General features: G+C 52.4%; 1 protein-coding gene across 1 annotated transcript; it reads left to right on the plus strand.

Annotated features, from left to right (window-relative positions):
* Positions 1 to 2,179: 2,179 nt before the first annotated feature.
* Positions 2,180 to 19,522, plus strand: EMX1 (empty spiracles homeobox 1). The gene is made up of 3 exons (XM_053589895.1): positions 2,180 to 3,762; positions 9,520 to 9,704; positions 18,962 to 19,522. Exons 1-3 carry the CDS (start codon positions 3,243 to 3,245, stop codon positions 19,127 to 19,129), a joined length of 873 nt encoding a protein of 290 aa, XP_053445870.1. The 5' UTR covers positions 2,180 to 3,242; the 3' UTR covers positions 19,130 to 19,522.
* Positions 19,523 to 27,103: the final 7,581 nt, after the last annotated feature.

The following is a 27,103-nucleotide window of genomic DNA, read 5'->3' on the forward strand; positions in this document are numbered from 1 at the left end:
TGTTGATTAAAAAAAAAGAGTAATATATATATACTTACTGTGCTTTGAACTTCTTTTGAAAATAATTTAATGATCTTTAAAATTTTTCATGCCACACCTAAGGTCCTCTCATGGCACACCAGTGTGCTGCAGCACTCCGGTTCAAAATCACTTCCCTAAGGGAAGTGGAAATAAAAGGAAATCAGGTGAGGGATAAAGACATGCAGAAGAAGGGGAGGGAAGGAAGGAAACCAGGGAATTACAGGAGAGGAAATCAAGAGAAAAGGGCATTGGAAGACGAAAAAAGGGAAGAGGAAAGAACTCCTATCACTAGCAGGGGTGGGGAACCCCATGTGGCCCTCCAGATGCCCAGTGCAGAATCCAAACAACACAGAACAAATCTCTTTATGAATTTGGATTCAGCTGAAAGACTGCAGTAAAGGATCCAGAAGACCACAAATGGAGCTGTAGGTTTTCCCCCAGAGTCCAGCACCTCATCCCCATCCTGGTAGACTCCTCTGGGGAAGCTGGCAGGGATGTCCCGGGTAGGGATGGAAAGGAAATGGAACCAGGGCCAGGCCAGGACTGTTGGGCTCTCCCAGCACAACCCAGACTGTAACCAAACTCAAGTCATCAATCCTCCACAGTCTGTTTCTTCATCTAAAATGGGGGTAATGACAGGTGGGTATCAATACTTCAAAAGGGTACACAAGGGAAGGTGGTGTTATAATAAAAGTCTATTGATTTAGATATGGACGTGTATACCAGAGCCATAAGAATGAACGTGGATGTGGACAGTAAGGGGCAAATCTAGGAATGTCACAGTAGACTCCAAGCTCTTCTACCTGCCCAGCGGACCGAGTTCGTGTTTACTGCCTAGCTTCACGGTGGGTGAAGGCTCAGGTAGGGGCCTGCGGCTGGACGGAAGGGATTCATATCCTGGCTAGGGGCACAAGGCCTTGGGGGGTCGGTTCAACTCACTCGTGTTTCTGTCTTCTTCGTAGCCCCCAGCACTTGCTCTGCGGCAGAGCGCAGGCCAAGCAATGTTTATCCAACTGAACCCGCGTCCTTGCGGGGACCTTGCTCCAACAAAATCCCCTGTTATTTACTTCCATCAGGAACGAAAATCTCCTTGTTCGGTGCCTCTGCCCAGCTTCCGCACTCCCGCCCCCTTAGTGATGTGGCCTGGTAGGGCCCTTGTCCCCCATCCGCCGCGTTTCCCCTTTCCAAGACTGAGGGTGGGGAAAAGAGGAGGCGGAAGAAATAAAAGGAGGAAAAAGTCTAGAGGAGACCAGGGAGGCAAGAGGGGGAAAATAGATAGCCTGAGACGGAAACGGGAGAGAGAAGGAGCCCACCACACAGAGAGAACCAGAAAGATCCGGAGAGCCAGCGAAAGAGACTAGGCGCTCGCCACGGATTCTGTAACGATTTGTTCCGAAGCTGTTTCTGGGACGCCTCCGCGGTGCCAGGCTCTGGGTTTCCCAGGGCGTGAAGGACTGCTGGGTGCGGTCGTCTAGTCTCCGCGCCTCTCGACACCCCCTCCCCACTTCACCCAAGGGGGCCGGAACGGCGTCGGCGCAAGGGGGCTTTTCTGAGCAGTGGAGTGGAAAATAGACTTTAACCGGCTTTGTGGCTGCAAGGGCGCCCGGAGCGCTCTCTCGGACTAAGGCTCCCGGCGCCTAGGCGGGCCACTACCAAGACCTGGTCTGGAGTCCCCGCAGAGTTAGGGGGCACGCAGACCTCTTGGATTCTCGGTGCCAGAGGCCCAGCCGGATCTGTGCGCCTGGGCTGCGCTCCAGACTCTAGGATTGATCTGGGCAGCGTCGAGGAAGTGAAACTCTGTGCAGTCTCGCTAGCAAGGTCCAGAGCCAGGGCCGGGGCCAGGTCCCAGCCTCCCCATCACCGCCCAGCGCCCTCCTGGGCCTCTGCTCCGGGTTTCCTGCGGCCTGGAAGGTCTGAGTGGAAAGTTTGCAGAATGCTGGTTCTCATTGCCAAGCGCCCTCTCACCCGGGGAAGTAGTGCACGAAATGGAAACTGGCCTAAGCCGATCGCGGGTGGAAGGCGAAGGTCGAGGGAGGTCAGACTACCGCTGCGTTTCCGCGGGCGTGTCTGTTCTGCGACGAGCTCGAGCTACTTGACAAGCTCCAATTTACAATGTCTTCGAGGCCCTAGGCTGGCCCAGCCTGAGGACACTTGAGCCCTACAGCCAGAGAAGGCAAGAAGGTTGCTCTGCGCTGAGGCCTCTGTTCTGAGCCGGCCGCCGCTCTGTGGCTGAGCCACCAAGCTGTCTGGGAGTACTAAACTGAAGCTTGAGGGCTTGGGGTAACCAGTCCGAAGGCTTCTCCCACGCGGCCACCTCCCTGGCCCCTTGTGGAAAAAAAAAGTGTCCCCTTTCCGGAGCTGTCCCCCAAGACATCCAGAAAATGCGAAAGGTCAGGAACAAGGCCGCACCATCAGACCAAGGCCCAGGGGACAGAAGGTGGGTGAGTGAGAGAGTCCCAGAGGCCAGGGGAGTAGGGAGCTGGTTCTCTGTAGAACCTATTTATTAGACCCCAAATACCCACCCTGGGATCCAAGTTCTACAAGAACGGAAACAACATCCTGGGACAAATGGGAGAGTTCAACTGAATTACACACCTTGGAGGGTGAGTTGGAGCCCCAGGCCTTTCCAACGCCTTCTTTAGCTCCCGAGTAGACTGAGAGGGCAGCGGCGGCCACCAGACTCAGCTAAGGGCAGAGTTGGGAGAAGAAACCAGTGGCGGACCGGCAAGAGGCCTAGATCTCCCGGCAAATGTTCCAGTCCTGCTTTTGCCTCCGACTGCGGGTTCCATCCCTACCCGCCGTCCCTCGCCCCGCCCCGCCCCGCCCCCCACCTTGGGGCAGGTGAGCGGCGGCCAATGGGCGAGCGCGGGGCAGGTGCCGGCTAACTCGCGCCTCGCAGCGCCTTGTAGCCAAGACCCTGTAGGGCAGTGCTAGGAGGACCGGGGGCTGGGGTCGGTCCCGGTGGGACTTGGAGGGTGGGAGCTGGGCTCAGCCCTCCGGCCGTAGAGGCAGCACACATCATCTCACCGAGCCGTCACCGGTGCGGGCGCCGGGAGCTGCTCGCTCCGCCGCAGCAGCCGACGCGCCTGGCTGTGCGCGGTGGCCCGACACCGCGCTCGCTCGCTCACACACCCCTCGCCGCTCCGCGCCTGGCTCGCCCGCGGGGGCCGAGAGCTAGCGAGCGGGCGGGCGGGGGAGGTGAAGGGTGCGGGTGTGTGTGCATGTGCCTGGCTGGGTGCACACCCCGCACGGCGGCGGCGCCAGGACGCGGAGCGCTCCCCAGAGCCCGGCTGCCTAAGACAGCTACGGCGGCCGCGACCATGTTCCAGCCCGCGGCCAAGCGCGGCTTCACCATAGAGTCCTTGGTAGCCAAGGACGGCGGCACCGGAGGGGGCACTGGCGGCGGGGGCGCGGGCTCCCATCCCCTGGCGGCGGCCGCCTCCGAGGAACCGCTCCGGCCCACAGCGCTCAACTACCCTCACCCCAGCGCGGCCGAGGCGGCCTTCGTGAGTGGCTTCCCTGCTGCAGCCGCCGCGGGCGCCGGCCGCTCGTTGTACGGTGGGCCAGAGCTCGTGTTCCCCGAAGCCATGAACCATCCTGCGCTGACCATGCACCCGGCGCACCAGCTGGGCGCCTCCCCACTGCAGCCCCCGCACTCTTTCTTCGGCGCCCAGCACCGGGACCCTCTCCACTTCTATCCCTGGGTCCTGCGGAACCGCTTCTTCGGCCACCGCTTCCAGGGTGAGTGCCCACGCTGTGCCCGCCGAGGCGGACGGTCGGCGCCCGCGCTGTGGCGATGCGGGGGAGGCTCGGGGGCGCGCAGGGCGGTTCAGAAGTTGTTGCTGAGAAGGCTACCGGTCGATTCCCAAGCTGGGATGAGCCGTGCCTCTGCAGCATAGGTCTCCCTTCCAGGGAGCCAGGTTGGGACCTCCAGGCTTTTGTAGAAACGATGCCTGTCCGGACGCCAAGCCCGGGCGCATCCTGGGGGCCTCTCCTGGCCCTCCCCACGGCTTGCCTTCGTCTCTTTCCGACTGAGCTAGCATTCGCTCAAAGTGCAGCTCCGGCCGCTCTCCTGTCGCCCCGGCTAGACCAGATACCGTACTTCGCTCGCATGTCCACCACCATCTCCCAGGGATCAGCCCTTCCTGGTGTGTCCGGGCAGGGGAAAGTCCATCCGCGTGCCCCAGCTCTGTGGAAAGCAGGGGTAGGAGGGAGGGTGAACCGGAGAGTTAATGTTCAGCGTGGAGTGCTCCGCTGTCTTGGGATGTTTCTCAGCAGCCTTGGCCAGACTTCTCCGAATCACACGTGTCTCTCCGACCCAAGATGGGGAAGGTTTGCAATAAGCAAACTGGCGTTCTCCACTGCTTGCCGCCACCAGGAGCCCAACCGGTTGCTGGGGGACCAACGACACAGTCTACCCGGACAGGGGGCGGGGGCACAGGGCTTTTAAGGTCGTAGGCAGCCAGTCCGAGCTCCCAAGTCTGCACCGGCGTGTGTTTGCTAATGAAGATCCCCCGCTGGCCTCTCTCTCTCTTTTTTTCTCTCTCTTCAATTATCTGACTTTCCCTAAGAAAAGAGAATTGCATTTGTTGGAGTTCGTTTTCTTCCTTGAAATTTGTTGGAGTTTGTTGGAAGAGTGGCCTTGATTTGTACAGTAAGTGATTTAGCTTCCAGTTTTATTTTGTTAGTGTAGACCGGCCCCCAACCTTGTAAGTTTCACGGCTCAGTACTAGGTAACCCGGCTTTTAGTGAAACAAATGAAAAGAACATGGCTGGAGCCTCAGCTCCTGGAACTAATGTGACACTAAGCTACTTCCACACAGTTAGCTGCTTGGTAAATTATTTAGATAATTTTAAAAATGGGCTTTTGAGGCTTTGGCTAGAGACGCTTGACTATCACAGAGTGGCACTTTCCGGGATCCCGATTTGTCAGACCATTTTCTCAGTCCCACCTGGCCAATAGATACTGACCCCACAAAACCAGAGAATGTAATTACTTGAACAAGAATTTTTGTAAGCAGACTAGTCTTCTCCAGGGATTTCAAGGATGTGCCCAAATCCAAATCCAGGGGAAAAAATGCGTGCGATGTCTGTCGCTTAGTCAAGGGTTCCTATCACTTAAAATCAATGTTTACTGATAAAATGAGGTTTTATTTAAAATAGAGCCAACTATCCCTTTCGTCTGTGGGCTCAATCCTCAGTCTGGCTCTTACAACCTGGCGCCCATGGGCCAGGTTGGAGTTTTGGCGGTTTGTGAGACCGCGGGCCGGAGCGGTGGAGGGGCCAGCGGGTTGGAGGCTGGTGGAGGACAGGCCTCAGAGGGGAGGACAGAGCCTAGTCTAAGTTCTTTGGTGGCTCAGCTAGTCCGAAGGTGGCCTCGGCTGGCTTAAGATCCAACGCCCCACGGCTGCCGCGCCATGGTTCACGTCTCCAGGCACAAAGAACCGTAGGCGCCTGGGGAGAGATCCAGCTCCGATTTTAAGCGTCCTTGGCCAGACGAGGCCGCATAAATCCTGCGCAAAACCCTCTCGAAAATTGCCGCCACTCTCCGAGCCATCAGTCCCAGCGAGTTACGTTGTCAAGTTGCACAAAACGGTTGGATTTTTCTCTCAAGAAGTGAGTCTAGACGCGCAGATGGAGCCAAGCGTGTCCGCATTCTCGGACCCGGAAATCCGTTGGGCGCTGGAGGACTTTCTGAACCCTGAGACGCTCTGGCTTTGGGGCCCACCACCATTGCCGCGAAAGATCGATGCGCGCCCCGCTGCTCTGCGCTCTCTGGTCGCGGCCGAGGCTCGGGGCTAGGAGCTGAGCCGTCCCGCGCCGCGTTTTCTAGAGAACCGGGTCTCTGCGATGCTCATTTCGGCCCCGTTTTAATGCAAGAAACGAAACCCTACACGAACGAAAAGGAACATGTCTGCGTTCTGTGCGCAGCAGCGGTCGGCAGCGCGGTCCCGGCGCGCGGGGAAGCGACTCCTCCACTAAGCGAGGCGGTGGAAGAGGAAAAGCGAATGCGAAATGGTCGGGACCCCGAAGCTCTGGGACTCTCTCGAAGCCCGAAGAGGAGGAACTGGCTAAAACTCGGAGATGGCCCTATTTCAGTGTTACTTTCTGGAGATTAGGAACTTTCTGGGCCTCAGAGCAACGCTGGGAGGGGGTTGCGGAGACTCAGCTCCCGCGGACACCTCACGACACTGGGCAGGTGCTTTAAAGGGCGCCTTTGTTCGGGCAGGAGAAGGAGGATTGAAGTTATCTCTGCAGCCTGGCTTGCTTCTCCCGGTCCTACCCCCAGGCCCTTCCGTCTCGCAATCCCGCGGATGCCCTGGCCGGCAGCAGCCTCTCTAGCGGGGACTGCAGCGCGATCCCGGGTTGCTTTGGATCCCTAGCCCCCACCTCCAGCCGCCCCATTCCTAAGAGTCTCTGATGCTATTTCCCAGACACTGCTTTGAAGAGGCCTGCTGAGAGAGGCTGTAGAAAAATCGGAGAGGTGGGAAGGACGGGGCGCGGAGGAATGTTCAGTCTTAGCTCCAGAGAAAGATATGCCAGTCTTTTTCCACTTTTCCACCTGTCCCAGTTGGAAGTGGCAGCCTTTCCTCACAGCCTAGAGTTACTGTATCTAAACAGGCAGCACCCCAACCCCAAGTTTGTTCTGATATTGTGGTCCAGTCGAGGGAAAGTCAAGCTGCAGCAGGGGTGATTCAGGCTCACTCTCCACAGGTCAGAGAGGTTCAAGTACATAGGCACCTAAGGTATCACCCTTGTTCTTACAGAGACATATAGCAATTGATCCATTTCTCAGGATGGTAGCTTTGTACTAAACATCCTCTTTCTTACAGGGAAAAGTACCGATTCTTTTAGAATCAAGTAACCTGTCATGATTTCTCAGCAGCTTTAATAATTTTCCAGCCTCCTATTTCTTCAACGTTGGGTTAGAAGACATCTATGTTTTTGCACAGGACATAGACTATAGGATACATGCTGTCCACCATAACAGGACTTTACAACGAACTGGACCGTTTGTGGGATAGACCACAAACCATCTAGCATTCTCCTAAAATAGCCAGAATTGAGGCAAAGGAGCATGCAGGTCAGGACAGAAGCTTGTTGCTTTCATGCTCCACTCTGGGTTTATAAAGATAAACAGAGGACTCCACCACACAGGTCACTGACACATACCACAGAATCACAAAACAGCCAGTTTAAGTCACACACACTGGGGCAGGCTGCAGTTCTGCTTTCTCAGCCACACATTGCCTTCACATGTCTGCATCCCACTCACACACACCTGTGGGGCCTTCCTACATCGCAGCCACACTTTTGGCCAACCTAGTCCAGGTAAATGCTAGAATGGACTAGGCTGCCTCTTTTCCTCTGGTTCATTTGTCCAGAGGAAACCACTGTTGGGATTTCACTGAAGCTCAGAATAATGATGTTGGCTTTTGAAGCAATTTATTTTAACATCAGTAAGAAGCATTTGCTTCCCACCCTTTCCCTGGCCTACCACACTGGCCCCTACCCAAGAGATTTCAGTTCTCCTTGTCTCCCCCCCAGCAGCTCCTCAATTCTCTGCCACTTACCCCTTTCTGCCAGACCACATCCCCTGAACACCTATCCCCTCCACCACCCCTGGTTAAACTTCTTTTCCTTCAGTCAGGCCTGAGGGCCTTGGGCCTTCCCCCACCTTGAATGGCAGTGGACAGGCTGTCCGTCCTCCATCTCCCTGTGATATGATCCTAACCCCTTTTGTGGCATTGAAGATTCAGCCATGTGAAATGGATAGTAAGGTGACTGGAGGTTAGTGACTTAAGTCTCCACTTAAGCATAAGCCCCTCAATCCTAGGCAACCCTGTTTCTCAGAAAACTCCAGCGATAAAGTTGGCCTACCAAGGTGTCCAAAGTACAGAGACTTGGAGAAGGTATAGTCAAGCAGTTTCCACAAGTAGAGGGACAAGAACAGTTACTTGGAGAAGTTTAGCAACAACATCTCAATTACATGCTTTTGCTTCTCCTAATAGATGTTTTCAGAGATAGGAGATTACAACTGAATTATCCAGATAATTGTCTTAAGAGCAAAACAACAGGTCAGATTGAGTCAAACCAGTGGCCATCTCTGAAGAAATTAATTGGATCAGTTGATCTCAACAGCTAATTCTGTCAAAACATTCAATCTAGGGCTGTGTTGTTGTTGGGTCAGGAGGACTGTTATGTACCCTTGCATGAGAATCCATGGGTGATGTTGTCAGTGCCTGTTTCCAGTCCATTAGGATGTGCAGGAAAGCTAGAGATTGTGTGAGGGCCTAGTGGGGGGTTTGTTGAGACAGTAAGTGGAAACTTGTTTTGGCTTTTCTAGTTTCTTACTATCACCTCCCATCCCGGCTTCATCCAGTCTGGGGTTAGTCCTTCCTCCTGCATGTGGTAGCTGAGTCCCCATGGTGGCCATCATTTGCTAAAGGACAGTCACACTCTGAAAATCCTGTACAGTAGATGGGAGGGAAAGACAGTAGGGAAGCTGGAACTTATATTTACACATGCCATGCAGAAACCAATATATCTATATCTATATATATTAGAGAGAAAGATGACATCTAGATATTTATACACATGTTTCTTTAGCATGAGACTATTTAGGGATGAAGCAGGGCCTTTTCCCACCATAGAGGGCATTAAGACTCTCCTGCAGGTGGTGTTGGGGGTACCTTAGAGGTTGGGAAGGTTGGGAAAGGGAAGGTGTAGCCTGACTTTGGACCTCCAGGGGCTACCTGCACTATTGACCTAGCCACTGGCCTATTTTTACCTCTGGTGAGGCAGAGCTGGGCCTGTTGGCAGAAATTTTCAATAGGTTAGTACCCCAAGCATTTCAAGCATTTTGGTGAAAGATTGGTTTGAGCAGGTGTGAAGGGACTGCTCCCTGGGTACTTTTTGGTTCCTGACTCTGTGTTTGGTGAGGCTGCGCCTAACAGCCTGGCTGCTCTCCTGACACCCAGATCTGCTTCTACTTCTGTTGCTCTTTGAGAGATGCTTCTGACCTGTTACTTAAAAGCAAATCACTGGGGCCAGTGATGGGGACATACCCCCAGGAAAGGGCGGTTAAGAGAGCCAAGGCCCTTTTGCCATCCCTTGGCCTCTTCAGAGGCTTCTGGCAGTGTGGATTTGGGGCCAGTTGGCTCCTCACCAGGCCAGGACACACCTCTTGGCCCCACAGTGGATCTACAGCGCTGTGATTCCTCGGCCGGGTAGCTCTCAAGACTATGGGGAGGTGTTGTTGGGGAAAGGGATGGACTAGGGAAGGGGTGGTAAAGGCAAGGGCAGAAGTCGTGTGTGTGTGTGTGTGTGTGTGTGTGTGTGTGTGTGTGTCTGTGAAGGAACGGAGAAGGTGGAGAAGTGTTCAAGGACAGGCTGTACAGGAGCCGGGTGGGAGGCCAACCTTGGCCGGACTGAGGCTCACCGCGCCCTTCTCTCTGTCTGTACCTGTGTGTGTTGCCGTCGGCGGTGGGGCCACAGCGAGCGACGTGCCCCAGGACGGGCTGCTTCTGCACGGCCCCTTCGCGCGCAAGCCCAAGCGGATCCGCACGGCCTTCTCGCCCTCGCAGCTGCTGCGGCTGGAGCGCGCCTTTGAGAAGAACCACTACGTGGTGGGCGCCGAGCGGAAGCAGCTGGCCGGCAGCCTTAGCCTCTCGGAGACGCAGGTAATCATCACGCCTGGCCTGCCCCGCGCCTCCGCTGCGTCCCGCGCCCTGGTGGAGGTGAGGGCGGGCGGGTGCTGGAGCGGCCCTGAGCCTGCCCCGGCCCTGCCCGAGTTCTCTGTCTTTTTGGGGTTCCAGAAGTTTCCAACTCTCCGCGGGCTCCGCAAAGCCGGTCTTTAGAGCCCCTTCCCTTCCACGGTGTTCAGCCTACTGAGGCCCAAAGATTTTTGTCAAGCACTAAGGACCCAGCAGGAGGCAGAGTAAATACTAGTGCGGTCAGGGTCTGGCTCCCAAAGCCCCTCAGAAGGGGGCCAGCCTGCCTGGAAACAGCGGGCAGCCTCGGGAGCGGAGCTGGCAGCAAGGGGCAGCCCGGTGTCCGCTGGAGCGACTCAGTTCTGAGATTGCTGCAGCCCCCTCCGGCCCCTGTGCTGGGGAGTGACCTGGCCTTTCCCGCCCTGGAATCGTAGCTGCCCCTGGGCAAAGCTAGCAGAGGCCTCCGCTCCCCTCCAGCGTGTGTAGTGAGGGGAGAAAGCCCAGGTGTCTTCAGACTATCAGCCAGAAAGTGGCCAGCGCCTGCTTGGGGTCCAAGGGTGGCACCTCATGTCAGCTGGGAGGGCCCTGAAAATCATGGTGCATGCGTGGAGGGCACCTGAGTGGCCTGGGCATGGTGGGAAAAGTGGACCCTGGGCGCTCAGGGGCTGTTCTCAATTACTGGAAGGGCTGTCGAGTGGGGAGGCAATAAATTCCGATGGTGTGGGGGCTTGAACTGGTGAAATTATAATTATCATTTAGTATTTTTGTAATTGATAATGAATTTAAGAAAAAAAACTAAAGAATCAGATGAAAGTTATAGAGAGGCAGATTTGGGTTCGTTGTAGGTAAAGACGTTGCTGTAAATAAATGCTGCCTGGAAGCTCTCCCTAAGCTCTTGGTTCACCCAGTGTGGGCCGGCATGTTGGAGTGGTTGAGAGACCCTCCGCCCAGCTGCTGCCCTGGAGGCAGATTTCGGTGTCTGGATGGGCCTTACCTCCTTCCCAGCGTCGGGATTTACTACTTCAAGAGGTTGGCTCTGCTCGTGCCCCCCAGCAGCTCCCTCCCCGCTGACATCTCACTTTCTCGACCCTTCCCTCCAGGCCTCTGCCCCTGCTATACCAACATCCCTTCATCAGTTCCAGGCCGTGAGATGGCCTGGCCTCCCATTATCAGGGAGGGTAGGAAGGGAGCCAGTGGAGGAATCAAGATCCCACCTGCATTCCCAGTTCCCTGTGGCCCACCACAAAGTGCTTGTCACATTTTGCCATCTATTGCAGTCATATCTGTCAGATGCCCCACTTAACAATTAATGTGTGCCATGGGAAGACCCCTACATCTTCAGATTTGCTAGTTGGGCTGTTGTAACTTCAGAGAAAAAGCTTGCAAAATAACAGAGTTAACTTTAAAAACATTTTAAAGAAAGATACATTAAAATAAATTAGAAAAATAACACCCCTTTTCCCTCCTGGCAAACTGTTTTAAAATTATTGTTTAAAACAAGGTGTCAATTTAGGAATGGTGTTTATAATTAACTTCATTTAAAAAGTAATATTTATTAAATTTTAATTGCAGAAGTGTAAGAAAACAAAAACAGTTTATAATCCCACCACCCACAGATTAACACTTGTTGAAATAATGTCATTGTTTTTAAACTTTCAGTTATTAAGCTCAGTGAGAGCATTTTTAATTAACTTTCTTCCAAACCGAATCTAGCTGCCTGTCAATATTTGTTGCTAACAATGCCAGTTAGTAAACGGATTGTTTCTTTCATTTTTGTTATGAGATGTTTCAAACATACAAAACCACATAGAATCATATAATGTATCCAATGTCCTTAAAGATGAAAACTCAGGGCTAAATTGTTGCATCTGTAAATAAGCTGCTTTTGCATACGGAACAAGAGCAAAAAGAACTATGGAAGGTTTGAACCTGAGGAAGGTGGACTCTCTTTCCAGGCAAGGAGAGAGATGGACAGAGCTTCTTAGTCAGGCAAAGGTGATTTCAAATTCCTGCTTCCCTGCTTACTGGCTGTGTGAACCTGGGCAAGTTAACTCAACTTTCCTGAGCTCTGGTTTCCTCATCTAGAAAATAGATTGTTTAAGGATTAGAAAGCACCTAACATGATTCTTGAATAATATTAATTCCTATCCCCAGCCTCTTACCTTCCCTTTGTTTAAGTAATATGTCAAGTTAGTGATATAATAAGATCCAAACCTGGGTTTCCTCTTAGTCCAGTGTTCTTCCTGCCACACCGTGTTTCCATCATCAGATTTGTCTTTCTGTTCTATTGTATCACCTGGACTCATACAATTAACTAAGTATCCACTTCTCCATATTTACCAGGCAAGCTTACCTGTCATTTCCAGCTGTCAGCTACTTGTCAGGCATCGGTTACTCCAGTCAGGCCCATGCCATGTATTTATACTGCCAGTGTCTAGATTTGACTCTCAGACCTCTCTAATCTGTCCCTCACAGATAGCTGTTTTTTAAATTTTTTTTAGATAGCTGTTTTATATCTAGCTATCTACTTCTGTCTGCTCCCAAAATTGGTTAATTTATATTTCCTATTTTCTATTAAGTATATGTTCTTCTTAACAATAACTCCTATTTACCCATCTGTTGATTATCTCTTTATCATCTATTTGTTTTATCTATTTATTTGTCCACCATTCATCTCAAACTTCCACCTCTATAGAGCTATTTAGCAACTGACAGATAGTTTATTCATTTGTCTGTTAATGGTTTTCTATTATCTTGCCGGCTCTGGCTTTGTCTTCTCTTCTCTCTGGGCCTCAGGTGCTTTATCTGTGAGGCTGAATGGCATGAATCCCAGATTTCTTTCCAGCCCTGAGTTTCTGTGGCTCATCTGTATTCTACCTCTCTGTGTTTTCTACATAATCCATCCTTCATGCTCTCTGAGATCATGGTATATCCCCAACCTATCACTATAAACTTTGGACTTTGCTGTTATTACTTGTTTAAATATCTGCCATGTCCCAAGGTCAATCTATAGATCAAACGCACCCATCTCTCAGGGAGATCTTCAAATACAGATTCCTAGGCCTTCCCAGGAGATTCTCTCCAGAGGTATAAGAGGGGGCCCAGTAAAATGTTTTTAAGAACAGCTCTCTGGGTGATTCTAACAAATAATAAGCCTGAGTACCTAAGCTCAGGAAAGCAGAGGCTATGCCTGTCTATTTCTCCCCAGGGTTCACCTCAGTGCCCAGCATGAAGTAGATACTCAATAAACATGACCAAATGAGCAGGTTTCTCTTGATGCCACCCAAAGAAATACTAACATCATCAATCATCCCCCTTGGTCTCTGCTTTCACTGTACTCTGCTTGTCCCTTTCCTTCTATCTTTCCCTTGCACTTTCGCAGCTGATTATTGATTTAGATGATACAAACACGGGTTTATGTATCTTCTAGGAAGGTTAAGCATATCCATGTGTGGGTGAGCTTGGGGGTGTCTGTATTCCAAAGGCTTCAGCATGAGGTGCTGGGAGGTAGGCAGCCTAAGTTACTTGGTTGACCTTGGGCTGAGCATGGGATATTTGTGCTGGGATGGCCAGTGGGTCATTCTTGGAGGTAGAGGGAGGGGCCCTGGGTCTCCCTTCTATTTCTAATTATTTGTTCCTCACTGCTATGGCCCAGCCTTTAAGTATGACCAGGGAGGCACCTGTCTAAGGCTCAGTCCTGGTGGCTGGGTGGGCAGACCCGGGGCCTGGCTCAGATCCAAGCAAGTCTGATGAGTGTGTATAGCAGGTATATGTAATGCTATGTGGAGCACATATGGGTTTAGTGTGATTAATGCCCAAAGGTCAGGTGATACACATACCATAGGTACATATTAGATGTAAGGGGTAGTAAGTTTTAGGGGGTAGTGAGAGAAAGCATCTGACTGCTTCAGGATGATCAATTGATCACTATTTCCAGCTGCCCTTCTTGTTCTGAACAGATTAGCTGGTGTTTCTTGACCTTGCCTTGAGGTTAGCTGAGCTGTAAGGGAAAAGAGCACAGAAAGGTGGTCCTTGGCTTTGGAGATTCCTCATTTAGTGGTGCAGGCTAAATGCAAAGCATGCACCACATTAGCAGATCATGCACAAGAAAAGTTACTGGGCTCCCCTTGAGGTCACTGCTGTGGGCTGAAGGAGATGAAGGGAGATCTGCTTGGGCAGAAGGTTTCCAGGAGATCTCAGACTCGGAAGGCTTAGAGAGATTCCTAGGATGCTAGGTTGGAGGAAAGGAAGGAGAGGGGTCGAGGCAGGCACATTAAGACGGAGGAGGAACTGTCAAGGCCGGCCAGCATTTTGGAGCCTGAGAGGGAGGTCTTGGAAGGCTAGAGTGTATGGTAACCTGCTTATAGGATTTTTTTTATTTTCCCCCCAGAGGCATGGCAAGGAGCCTTCCAGGGGTCTCTTAGTTTGGAATGTTCTGCCCTTGGATGGATGAGAGGAGATATCAAAATGACTTGAATTTTAGGGAAAAATCAAGAGATCTTTGTTACTTACTCACTGTGTGTTCTGGGACACACACATCCCTTCTCTAAGTCTCAGCTTTGCTCTAAGAAATTTGTATCTCTGATGTTCCAAGCATTCTGTCTGGTGGGTGAGGAGGAGATAAGGGGTATCAGAGGGGTTCTGTGAGGAGCTAGGATGGGAATGTGGTCCTGGGGCAGGGGCAGGTAAATTTTGTGATATCTCCCTGAGAGTGAGGGTGAGGGTCCAGGATGGGCGGAGAGACAAGACAAGAAGGCTTAGGAAGAGTTAGGGCTATGGTTGGTGGGGAGCTGGAGGTGAGAGTTGAGCTTAGCATGGCATTAAGCTTGGGAGTGGAAACAGCTCACTTGATGAAATCATAGGAAATGGCTCCCTAGAGGAGGGGGCAGGGAGGATAGTAAGCTCAGGGGTGATTGATTGATATCTCCAAGCTGCTGTCTATTCCAAGGACTTTCTTTTTGTCAGAGGATGGCAGGAGGATATGCTTAAATTAAGGCAGAAGAGATAACAGTGGGACATAAGGAGGAACTGACTATGTCAGAGTTACCAGACTTTGATAGGGATATCTGAACTCTTTGAGGTCAGGATTGATATTTACTTGAAAGTGTGCAGAGTCCCAGTGCCAAAGTCCTTTCTGTTTGTGCTGGACTACAGTTGAAGAGTGGTGAAAAAGAAAGAATACAGAATTCGTTCTTTCAAAATTGCACATTATTCAGAAGCACGGTATGATTAGCTCTGAAATATTGGCTGGAACTGTAGTTTTCTTGTTTGTTAGTTCATTTATTCATTCCTTGTTGCATGAATACATGCATGCCTTCATTCACTAATGCCCAGCTGGATGACTATACATGGAACATGTCCTCTGGGCTGGGCACTGGGACTTCAGAGCCAACTAACATACCACATTGGTTCTTTAGAGTATCACAGTCTGGTGAGGAGACAGATGTGAACAAATAAATTAGTGCACATTTGGGGTCACTGTCCTGAGACCAGGGGAAAGCACTAAGAAAGAAGGGACAGGCAATAGGGCAGGCCCCATCTAGGACCATCCAGTAGGGTCTTGAAAGCTAAGGAGAATATTCCAGGTTGCGTAACTCAGAAGAGTGCTGAGTCTTGGAAAGATCTGGCTTCTCTGAGAAACTGAGAGACATTCAGTGAGGCAAAGATTTTGGATAACACAAGGGACCTCTCCCCACACAGAGGGGTCCTCTGGCCAACATTCCAACTGTGCCTTTGAGGCTTAGAGAGAAGCAAGTAGTGTGTTGGTGTTAGGGGTGGGGAGGCATGTGCAGAATAGGAACAGCCTCTTACAGCTGGCTCCAAAGCCATATCATATGACCTGTTCCTTTCTAGGTCCTCTGTCATCTAGGCAAGGGGCTCTGGGATGACCCCAGCATTACCTGGCTAGGTTAGGGAGGTCTTTGGGGCCACTCTTAACTTCCTGCTATACTCAGAGTCCAGTTCCTTTTCTCTTTCCAAGTAAAAAATAACTATTGTTATCAGTAGATAACAAGTAAGATATTAAAGAAAATTCAGAAAAGTAGAAGAAAGAAGTCACCCACACTTTGGGTACATTTCCTTCTAGTCTTTTTTCCCCCATGCATAGATTTTGTTTTTCTGTGGTTGTGATCACACTGTGCATCCTGGTTTTTTCACTAATATTATGAAGTCATAAGCATCCCTGTTACTACAAGCTTTGTAAACAGCATCTGGACACTCAGCCCAAGGCTGTTCTCCGGAAGATAGCCAGGATGTCTAGGGAGAAGGAGGGTTTATGTCACTGTTTCTAGAGAGCTGCCTCCTTGACCTCAGTATTTTTCATGGAGAAAATATTCAGAATCACCTTTCACTTGGGTGTGCCAGGAGGCTACCTCAGTCTGAAAACAAATCCTGTCCATGAAGGCCACCATGAGAACTTTCCTTCATTGGGTCAGTGTTGTTGGATAAGGGCAGCCTGTTAGGTACACCCTACTAGAGGCCAGTGTTGTCAGTCTCTTCCTGCAAGGAGGCTTGTGAGTATGTGTGGGAGGGAGAAAAGAGTAGAAAAAGGACCCTCTGTCCCTGGTGTTGCCACTGTCACCTGGTGATCATCCTTGGCCGGCCCATTTGGGCTCCTCAGGAATAACGCCCCAGCCCTGAGTCATGCACAGGAGGCAGGGTGAGCTCACCCACCCACTGGCTGGCATAGTCACAGCAGGCTCCAGGGTTGGGGGCAGGGACTAGCCTGGCTGCCAAATGGTTGTGCTGAGAACCACTGAGGGTCCAGACAGCCCTGTGTCCATGGAATCCAGAGCCCTGTACTCAGAGCATCTTTCCTCCTCCCTGAGGTGAGACATGGGCTATAGACTTGAACACTGACCTGAAGATGAGGGAAGAAGCCCCTTACCCTCACTCCACCCATTGAGGCTGGGCATCCCCTCTCTTCCTGGGCCACTTTTCCTGTCCCTGACTGGCTGCTCTGTGAGCACTGATCACTGGCTATCCACATCCTACTCCAGGGCTCTAAAATCAAGGGGCAGGGCAGATGGTATGGCAAAAGCCCTGGCAAGGAAGGACCATGAACAGGAGTCCTTGGGTGAGCTCCATGGAGGGGACAGAGGAATATGTGGGAAGGGTATGTGAGGGTGGCACATCCTGGGCACGAAACCACCCACAAGGCCCAGATGCCAGGCCTGCTTCTGGCTCCCACTGCCTGGCTTTGCGGCAAAGCCCTATGCTTTCCCCTCATCTCTGGGAGAAGAAGCTGGACTGGGCAGTCTCTCCAAGGACTGCCTCCAGCTCTTCCCATGGATCACTTCTGTTGTCAAGACCAATGTGCCCCCCACTGTTCCACAGCCACAGCCCTGCCACGCACCATCTGCACAGCTGCAGTTGGCAGCACCTGCTTGCTTTTAAATGTGCTATTATTTCCAGGAAAATACCCATGCCTTGTAACCCTGCCCTCTCAGCATCACTTCCTCCAGGGGTCCTCTGGAGCAAGAGTCCAAGAAACTGCAAGTGTCCTAAGAAAGATTTGTCCTATGCATGTGGGACTTGGTCAAGGATCAGCCCAGGCTCCTCCTGCCAACTCTGAAGATGGTTTGGGTCTGGCCTGACTCTGCAAGGCCAAGTAAAGAACCACGTAGTCAGGTGCAGGTGATAGGTGGAGGTGACAGACAAAGGCTTTCTCCAGTCCACAACACTAGGGCTAGCTAGGGAGCCCAGGATGAGCCTCCCAGATCATGCATGAGAGGACAATAAGGCCCGTGTCTTGGATACTGAGCAAATGCTGGAGGAGGGGAGAGAAGAGAGGATGATTAGAAATGGGATTAAGTCTGGGGAGGCTTCCTGGAGGAGATGGGCTTACAATTGTGGACCTTCCCTTCCTTCTTCCCTCATCACAGAGAATGACTGTCCCATCTCTGTTTGAATCCTACCCCTCTTCCTGTCAGGGCTCTCACTGCCAGACACAGACGGGGGTGGGGTGTCACTGTGTTCAAATAGGAGTTCACTCTGTTCCTTGGGGTTTCCCCACGCTGTTCCTTGTGTGACCTGTTTCCACATCTGGATGGAGCCATGCTGTGGGGACAAGGTCTAGAGCTGCCCCTGAAGGCAGAACATTGTCCCGGGATGAAGCCTCAGACCTGCCTCCTCCTTGACCTTGTCTGTTCAAGGACAGTGAGGCCTCTTGGTGAATTTTTAGACTGTCATGAGGAGCTGCCACCCAAGAGACCAAAGGCTCCCCAACTGCCCAGCTCCAGCCTACACAGCTCCACCTCTGATACTGGAGAGGGGAATTTCCCATGAGGAAGGAGACCAACATGTCATGTATGAGATTAGAGCCTCCAGCAGTGGGTCCCGTGAATCTAGGAGTGGTCTGGCTGTCCCAGGCACTGCTCTTGGTGTGGACACTGGGTTATGAAGCCAGGTCCATTCTAACTCTTTGCATGGCAAAAAGGATGAGGCCAGCTGAGAGATTGGTGTCCCCTTTAGGTCCTCTGGGAGAGCATCAGAACTCATCCAGCAGGTCATATGTCTTTTATTTACTGCTCACAACAACCCTGTGAAGGAGCAATTATTATCCCTTCTTTAGAAACTAGTAAATCCCGGGTCTGCTGGGTTCCAGAGCCTGAGCTCCTTCACCTTTGCTCTGCTGTATCCATAGGAGCCAAGATGTCCAGCAGCTCTATGACCTTTTGTTTGGGAGGGACAGGAAATGTGCCCTGTAAAGGAAAAGTATGCTATAATCCTAGCACTCTGGGAGGCCAAGGCAGGAGGATTGCTTGAACTCAGGAGTTTCAGACCAGCCCAAGCAAGAGTGAGACCCGTCTCTACTAAAAATAGAAAAATAGGTGTAGTGGTGCATGCCTGTAGTCCACGCTACCTGGGAGGCTGGGGCAGGAGGATTGCTTGAGCCTAGGAGTTTAAGGTTGCAGCTATGATGACTCCATGGTGCTCTAGTCCAGGTGCAGAGCAAGACCCTGTCTCAAAAACAAACAAACAAAAAACCCCCTTCCTTCTGACCTCTAGGGTCCTCTTTCTGTCCCGCTGCATTTGCATCTGGAACAGCAGTCCTCCAGACCCATGAGGTGGCAGCTGGCTAAAGGAGAGAACTCTGGCCTGTGAGCCCTGACCCTGTGTAGCCTGTTTCCCTATCTGGCTCTCAGCTCAGCCTGAGTGTTGAGGGGCCAGTGACTGCTCTGGGGGCTTCCTGAATGTTTCTCATCTGTGCCCCCTCCCTGGCCCAGGTGAAGGTGTGGTTCCAGAACCGGAGGACAAAGTACAAACGGCAGAAGCTGGAGGAGGAAGGGCCCGAGTCTGAGCAGAAGAAGAAGGGCTCCCACCACATCAACCGGTGGCGCATCGCCACGAAGCAGGCCAACGGGGAGGACATCGATGTCACCTCCAATGACTAGGGTGGGCAACCACAACCCATGAGGGCAGAGTGCTGCTTGCTGCTGGTCAGGCCCCTGGGTGGGCCCAAGCTGGACTCTGGCTACTCCCTGGCCAGCTTCAGGGAGGCCTGGAATCACGGCCCCACAGGGCTTGGAGCCTGGGGCCACCACTGACAGAGGGACAAGAAATGGACTGGCTGAGGCCTGGGACCCCTCGGCCTTCTCCTTGGAGAGCTTGCCTGCCTGGGTGGGCCGCCCGTTACTGCAGCCTCCCAGCCACTCTCCGTTTCTCTTATCTCCTTTTTGTTTTGATGCGTTCCTGTTTTAATTTATTTTCCAGGTACTTGCTGTAGTTCTTAGTGACCCCTTGTATCTCCCTTTCCTATGGGATAATAAAAGTCTCTCTCTTAATGACATGAGCAGCCAGCTCCAGCCCCAGAGCCAAGAAAACTGGGATGGTGGATTCTGGCTCTAGTGGCCAGTGGGGGCTGGGAGAGCAAGTGTGTTCAAGGCTTGGTTGCCTGAGGAGGGTTTTGGGGCGGGCAAGGGCCATTTATTAAATACTCTCCTTTGTTAGTGGACCCTGGTCTCTAGCTCCAGCTCCATAGCAGGAGAAACTGAGGCTGGTCATAGGCAAGGACAACCCTATGTCTTGAGGAGAGCTAAGCCCAGGTCTTCCCAAACGTATTGAGGGGTGGGAATCAGGTCCCACCAGGTTCAACGGGGGTCAGGAGTGGAGTTTCCCTATGATTAGGGACTCTGGGGCTTCTCCAGTTGAGGAGAAACCAGTAGAAAGGGAAGTACTGGGGGCTGAGTCAAGGGAACACCATCCACAAAGGCTGACAGTCCCAGGCCTAAGTCCTGGCCCCACCAGGACGCTTATCCATCCTCGGAGAATCCCTGCAGGTTAAAGCTTAGAGAAAGGGCTTGAGGCTGAGCCTGCAACCTGTCCCGGGACACTCAGGGCCTCCCCAGGCAGGGAAAGAGCTACAAGGTCTGGTCCACTGAGCTCTTTAGTTCATCTGCCTTTCAGTTTGTCCATCTGTCTTTCTTGTCACATATTAAGGTTTCTTTCCTCCTGCCTCCTAACAGACTTTCCTTTATGACATTCCAGACCTGTCTCCATTTCCTCCCTCCCATGTGCTCTCCAACCCTCTGCTCTTTGGTCTCTGCTCTACCATTCTGCTGATGCTAATGACAGTCACCAAACACAGTCACTGGCCACCCCCTTGTGGCCAAACTCAGCCACATCCCATCTGTGTTCACCTGTTCCCTGATCCACAACCATCCCTCCCTGACTCCCCTGGCCTCCTCTGCCTTCACTTTAGTACCTCTGAAATGTCTCCCCTGGCCCCTCTGACTTCGTCTCAGTTTTATTTATGCCTCGTCACCTTTGCGCACTCCAAGGTCAGTCCTTGCTCTTCCTTTGTCCTCATTCTGCCCTCTGCCCAGGGGTTCACATCTACTCTTTCTCCCTGGTCTATGTCTTTAGCTGACCTCTGCTGTGCTGCAGACCCAGCAAGCCAGCCACCTGCTGCACCTGGGCCCCTCAGACTTCACACTCAACATGTGTGCATAGTGGGCTTAGCTCCCCTCCTATTCTTCTCCAGGATCGGCCACCTTGGCAAACAGTATTAGCCATGTATACTCTTTTCCAGGGTAGAGGAAACTCAGGAATCTTCCTCAAGCTTTCTTCCTCTTCCCCAGTCCCATCCACTCCTATCTAGTCCGCTGAGTCTAGAATGGCTTCCCAACACATCTCCTTGATAAAGCACCCTGGCTCTTCCTGCCACCAGCTTGGCCTGGGTCTGCTTCTTTGAGGGGAGTAGGGACATAATGAGTCTTCTGCAAATGTCAAGGATGAGGCCCACTTTGAAGGAGGCCCTCCATAAATAGAATGGAGTTACCCCTTGCTGAGCCCCTCATTCTGCTCCCTCTTCTTTCCTGCTCTTAGCCTTTCTTGCCTTGCTCTTGGTGCCCTCTGCTTCAGTCTCACCCACGCCTGTCCCTGAGTAGCCATCCATGGGTTTTCCCTGTGCTGTGTCTTTGCTTATGCTGTTCTTCCCATAGGGAATTCCGGTGAGTGCGCTGCAGGTGCTCAAGCAGTGCTGAACGCATCGGAAAGATGTCAAAGGTCCAGCCTTGTTCCCTGGGCCACAGGCAGGGAGCTTAGCATAGAAGGTGATTCTGCTGGGAACACAGACCCAGGGGACTCTCAGCATCTCTCCCTACTCTTCCCCACCTCACTTGTGTCTAGTCAATGCTAGAAACCAAAGGGCTTTGTTCCATCCCAATGTGCCCTCCCCATCCACCAACCAGGAATGCAGCCCTCACATCCTGAAAGTCCTAACTGCCCGTAAGTCCAGGTTAAACCACACAGTGACTGTCCCACATGTTCACACAGGTGGGGTGAGGGTGAGAGGAAGAGTCATCGTGTAGGCCCCAGTGGGTCGCAGAGGGATGGGTGAGCCATTCCTCTCAAGATCCTGTTTCATTTGGTGAGGGTAGGGGTCCAGGAAGATCACAGCAGAGCACCCCCTGTCATCCAAATAAACGGCTGGAAAAGGACCCAAGGAAACCTGCCAATCTTCCTAGTCCAGGCCTGCGAGGGGGGGCAGGGAGTCCCTGCTACAGTCCCATCCATCCCCCATGTTGTGCCTCTCCCCGCAGACGGTAAATATTGGTGTTGTGACTTCATTAATAAAGGCTTCTGTGAGCCTGAAAAACATGGAATCAGGATGAACTATTTTCTGAGCTGTGGGCTTGCCAGGTTTGCTAATTTGGGAGTTTTTGGGCCCTCTCCAGGGAACAAACCAAAGTCTCTCTCGAAGAGACACAGATGCAGCCGAGAAGGGAAGAAGACAAGGACTGCTGCTCCCTTCCCTCCCCCTATGCTTCTCCCACCTGGAGAGCAGGGCGCTGCAAAGGGTGAGGATAGTGGACACTGGCAGCACAGCATCCTCAGCACACGAGAGCTGCTCAGTGAGGCCTTCCCTGAGACAGCCTGGTCTGCCGTTTCCCTCGCTGGACTGGCCTGGGCCCTGGAGAGTTGGATGGGCTGAGGTGTTCTGAGCACCTGTAGGAACTCCAAATTGTACTGGCCGAAATAAAGGGAGCACAGGGGAGTTGTTCATAACCCTCATGGCCTAATCCTTGTGCCTCACCTTCAGAGACTGGTCTCTACACATGACAAGTCCATGGACCTTTCCAGTCCATGGCCTTTGCAATAGAATGGCCTGTGCTCTTAGTATCTCCACCCTTGGTTTGCACCAACACCTCCTCACAGGTACTCTGATTGCTTCCCGTGGGGCATTGGGGGCCGTCACCAGGTGAACTGGGCTCTTCCTGGGAGGGATCCAGCAGGGCCACAGGGCTTTCCTCAAGCTCCTGCTCCAGGGCAGCCATGCAGGGGGAGGGGAGGGAAGGGGCGGCCAGCAGGCTGAGCGGGTGCAGGCCCAGCCAGCTTTCCTGTCAGACGGGTGCTGCCAAGGCGGAGCCAGACATCGGAACAGGTTTAACCAATTACCCGAGCGCCCCATCTGCTGTCTGGGGGGTGTGTGAGGGTGAGTGCGTGAGGGTGTTTGGAGTGTCTGGGAGGGCTGTGGGTGTGTGCGTGTGACTGTGTGGGTGTGTGTGGGTATATGGCTGTGCATGTGTGTGGTTGTGCACGTGTGCAGTGGGGGCTGCACATCAGACACACACCCTCCTTTGTCAAACACTGTGGCTACCAGCTTGCGATCTTCCTGCCCCCCTAGACCTTAGGGTCTACGTAGACAACTCACCCAGCACTCCAGCTTCTCTTTCCCCTCCTCTTCTCCCACCCTCTCTCAGGGCTTTTCAGAGCCCAGAATTGGGCCCTCTCTCCATCACACATTCAGTCATGCTTTGCTATCAGACCACAAGTTCTTCCTACCCACTTGCTTTGCCTTTCCCTCTGCATCTTTGAGGGACCTTTTGGGGCCTCCTGGTCACAGCCCCTCTGCTTTCTGTCCAACATGCCCTGTTCCACAAGTCCAGTGATTTTTTTCAACTGGTGTGCCGTGAGAGGATCTTAGGTGTGCTGCGAAAATTTTTGAAGATCATTAATCAAATTCTTTTCTATATAAGTTCAAAGCACAGTAAGTATATTCTTATTTTTACTCTTTTTTTTTGATCAACATAATTTAAGTGTGCTTCAGAAGTTTAACTATAGGTTCAAGTGTGCCATGAGATAAAAAAAGTTTGAAAAATGCTGCACTAGTCCTTGGTTGCACCTACCTGGCAAAATCTCGAGCCTGCTTGACCCCGCTTCTCTACCTGCCCTTGCAACTGAGTCTGTGAGGACATCAAGCAAATGTGTAGGATGTCACCCCTCAATATATGGGCTCTCAGCCTCAGCTGAGAGCTCACCCCCATTCATACCTTGCATCAGTCAAATGGTACCTTCAGACAGGGCACTTCAGCAAGAGTTTAAGGCAGGAACAATGAACAAATTTTGGGAAACTCACACCACAAAAGGATATCATAGAACCCCATGGCCAGTAATAATGGTGAGCTTGTGTGGCCTTGTGACTTGAAGAGGCAAGAGTCTGGAGCAGTTACCAGAACCTGGCGAAGACAGCTGGCTGGAGAGGGCCCCAGGCAGGAGCTGCAGCCTTCAGTAGAGAGAGGCCCGTGGAAGGCAGGAGGGACCAGGAGGGATAAATCTCCCAGCATCACTCTCCTTCAGTCCTCCAGTTTCCTGCTGATGACTCCCAAAGGCAAAAGCCTGACATTGAGTCTACACGAGTTAGCCTCCAGGGACAGACAGCAGGTGGAAAAGGGTGCTGGGCAGATGGGGGGAGGAGAACTAGCTTCAGCCTAGACTTCTACTCTCAACCTCACACTGCCTGTGTCTAGCCCTTCCCTTCCTCCTGCCACCACCTGCCACTTTCTTTCCTTCTTACTCTGGGGACCCTATCCCCACCCCACCCCAACCCCCAACGTGGGTGCCAGATTCTACCTGCCCTCCTAGGGTCTCAGTTCTGGGTAGTTCTTCCCCTTATGTCACGATCACTACTGACTCTTACCCAAGAGTCTCCCTCTTACGCCCCCCCTCAGCTCCATGCCATTTTGTACCATTGCTGTGTTTCCCTGACCATGTCACAGCCAAACCTCATTAAGGAATTATCTGTGTTGGCTGTCAGTGGGAGTCCTACTGCCTTCTCAGCCCACGATCTGGCCTTTGTCCTGACCACACTCCAGGACACTTCCTCCACTCTCAGCCCACTTATGTAATGGGCATCTCCTTCTACATGAAGCCTCTCATCTCTGCGCTTTCCTCTTCTTCCCCTGACCTCATATCAGTGTGCTAGGGATGCCATAACAAAGCACCCCAGACAGGGTGGCTTAGACACCAGAACCTTATCTTTTCACAATTCCGGAGGCTGTGATCAAAGGTTTCTTCTGATTCCTCTCTCCTTGGCTTGGGGATGGCGACTTCAACGTTCTCATGGCCTCCCGCTAGCATGCCTATGTCTTAATTTCCACTTCTTATAAAGACACCAGTCACATTGGCTTAGAATCTACCTTAACAACCTCATTTTGGGGCAGCGCCTGTGGCTCAGTGAGTAGGGCGCTGGCCCCAGCCAAACTGTAACAACAAAAAATAGCTGGGCATTGTGGCGGGCACCTGTAGTACCAGCTACTCTGGAGGCTGAGGCAAGAGAATTGGAGGTTGCTGGAGGTTGCTGTGAGTTGTGATGCCACAGCTCTCTACCGAGGGTGACAAAGTAAGACTCTGTCTCTTAAAAAAAAAAAAACAAAAAACCCTCATTTTAACTTAATTGCCTCTTTGATAGACCTATCTCCAAATACAGGCACATTCTGAAGTCCTGAGTACTAGGACTGTGACATATGAATTAGGGTGGGCGTGTTCAGCCCCTTAACCTTCCTTTGTGGCTCAGGGTCCTTGGGGCTCCTTGTCTCTGCCCAGGCCTCAGAGGTGGAGGCTCCTTAGGGCTCTGTCCCACGTCTTTCTCGTCTCACTGTACCTACTCTGATATCCTGTTCCTTCAGCTCCACAGTGCTCTCTCTGAAGGGTCAGCATGCAAATCTGCATCTCCAGTCCCTTCCTGCACACCTAATTGTCTCCTGACATCTCAACTTGGTTATCTCGCAGGCACTTCTTATAACTTGCACACCAGCGTGCCTCAGCTTTCCCTGCAGGCTTATTCTTCCTTCTCTGTTCCTTAACTCAGAGAAATGGCACTAACATCTCATCAGCTGCCTAAGCCAGCAAACTAGGGTCCTCTTTGACTTCTCTCTACCCCCTTCTCAGACTGAATCTCAGAGGGCTGATCAGTCCTAAATCTCTTCACTTCTCTGTCCTCATCCCCACAACACTGTTCCAGGCCCCATCTTCCCTGACCGGTCTCCCCAGCAGTCTCATGGGGTCTACTCCACCTTCCAGAAGTAGCCAGGTGAGCCTATTCCTCTACCTATGGCTTCCAGTGGCCCACAGCTGGCTTTGGCCCTGCAGCAGCTGGCTGCACTGCCTCTCCAATCTTGCTCTCTATTCTCTGACAACACTGAGCTTCTTGCCTGCGTTCACCCTGAGAGTGAGTCAGGGCCTTTGTGCAGTCCTTCCCTCTGCTGTGCTTATACAGGAAGAGCCTGGGGCAGCTTCCTTTCCTCACTTCCTCAGGATTTGCCTGGGGGCTCGAGGAGGGGGAAGGTGCCTGCCTGTCTGTCCATTTGTCCACCTTCTCCTTCCCTTTCCACTTTCCAGGAAGTCCAGGGAACTGGAGTAGGTGGGCCTCAGAGGAAGTGTCTTTGCTGGGAAGGAGACAGGCTCTGGTCTTAGATAAGCTACCAGCAGCAGCCTCAGTTGGGGGGATGGAGAATGAACATTTTTTGGTCACTGCCCTGAGAGATACCTGGTACTGCAGGGAGGGTGGGCATGTGGGGGTTAGGCCTTGGGGGAAGGAGCTGAGGCAATCCTGTTCAGGGGAGCTAAACAGAGGCAGGGGGATGGGTGAGATAGCAGGAGCAGCAGCAGCTGTAGGGGACTGAGGGAAGCTCCATTTGGAAAATGAGGCCAGGTCCCCAGGGTGTCGGGAAAGGGTCACTCATCACTGTCTTTATCCCCTAGCATTCTGCTGCTCAGTCTAACCATTGCCTGGGTGGGAGGGAGAAGCCCCCATAGGCCAGGCAGGTGAGGATGGGGGCAGGGGAGGCCACATTCCTGGACTGTTAATGATCTCTGGGCTGGGCAGGAGCTGAGCCCCAAAACCAGCTAAAAACAACAAACAGTTCCCAGGAGGGATTTGTGTCTGTCCTGAGAGTCAAGGATTTCCGCCCCGGATGGGGGCTATGGCCTGTGGGGCTCTTAGCAGAGAAATTCCCAGGGACCAGAAGCCCCCTGACCCCGAGGTATCATGTTGAGAACAGACCCCTCCCCGTCCCTTTCTCTTGTCCCACTCTTCTAGGGAGGCCCAGTGCCTGGGAGGGGAGGCAGCCTTTTACACACACCTGGGAGGGGTGAGTTAGGGTGCATTCCTCACCTGGTTTCTCCATCCTTCCAACAGTCCAGTGGCTGATGCTGTTCTTCGCATTTTACAGATAGGGACAACAAAGCTCAGAGCAGTGTGTGACACAGGGAAGGGGTTCGGTGAACATCTGACTCTGGCCCGGCCGAACAGATGAATGAAGGAAGTGACTGGCTGAGTCACAGAATTGCGCTGGGCCAAGCTGGCTTTCCACCCGCTGCCCCCATTCCTCTCTGCAGAGGTGGAGTTAGGAACTCTGGCAGCTGACTAGAAGAGGAGCCAGAGCTTTCAGGAGGTGGCCAAGTCCTGGCCCTAAGGGACAGTGGAGGAGTTAGGAAGGGCCAGAGTTCCCAGGGCTAGTACCACGCCCACTGCAGAAGTAGTAACCTTTTTACCCTGGCTCAAACCTGCCCTCCCTAGGAAGCCTCTCCTGGCCCAGGGTAGTTCAGGGAAGTCCCCCCAGGCCTGTGGACATAAACAGCTTGGG

This window comes from Nycticebus coucang, chromosome 4 (genome assembly GCF_027406575.1).
Source record: "Nycticebus coucang isolate mNycCou1 chromosome 4, mNycCou1.pri, whole genome shotgun sequence".
Taxonomy (NCBI): Eukaryota; Metazoa; Chordata; class Mammalia; order Primates; family Lorisidae; genus Nycticebus; species Nycticebus coucang.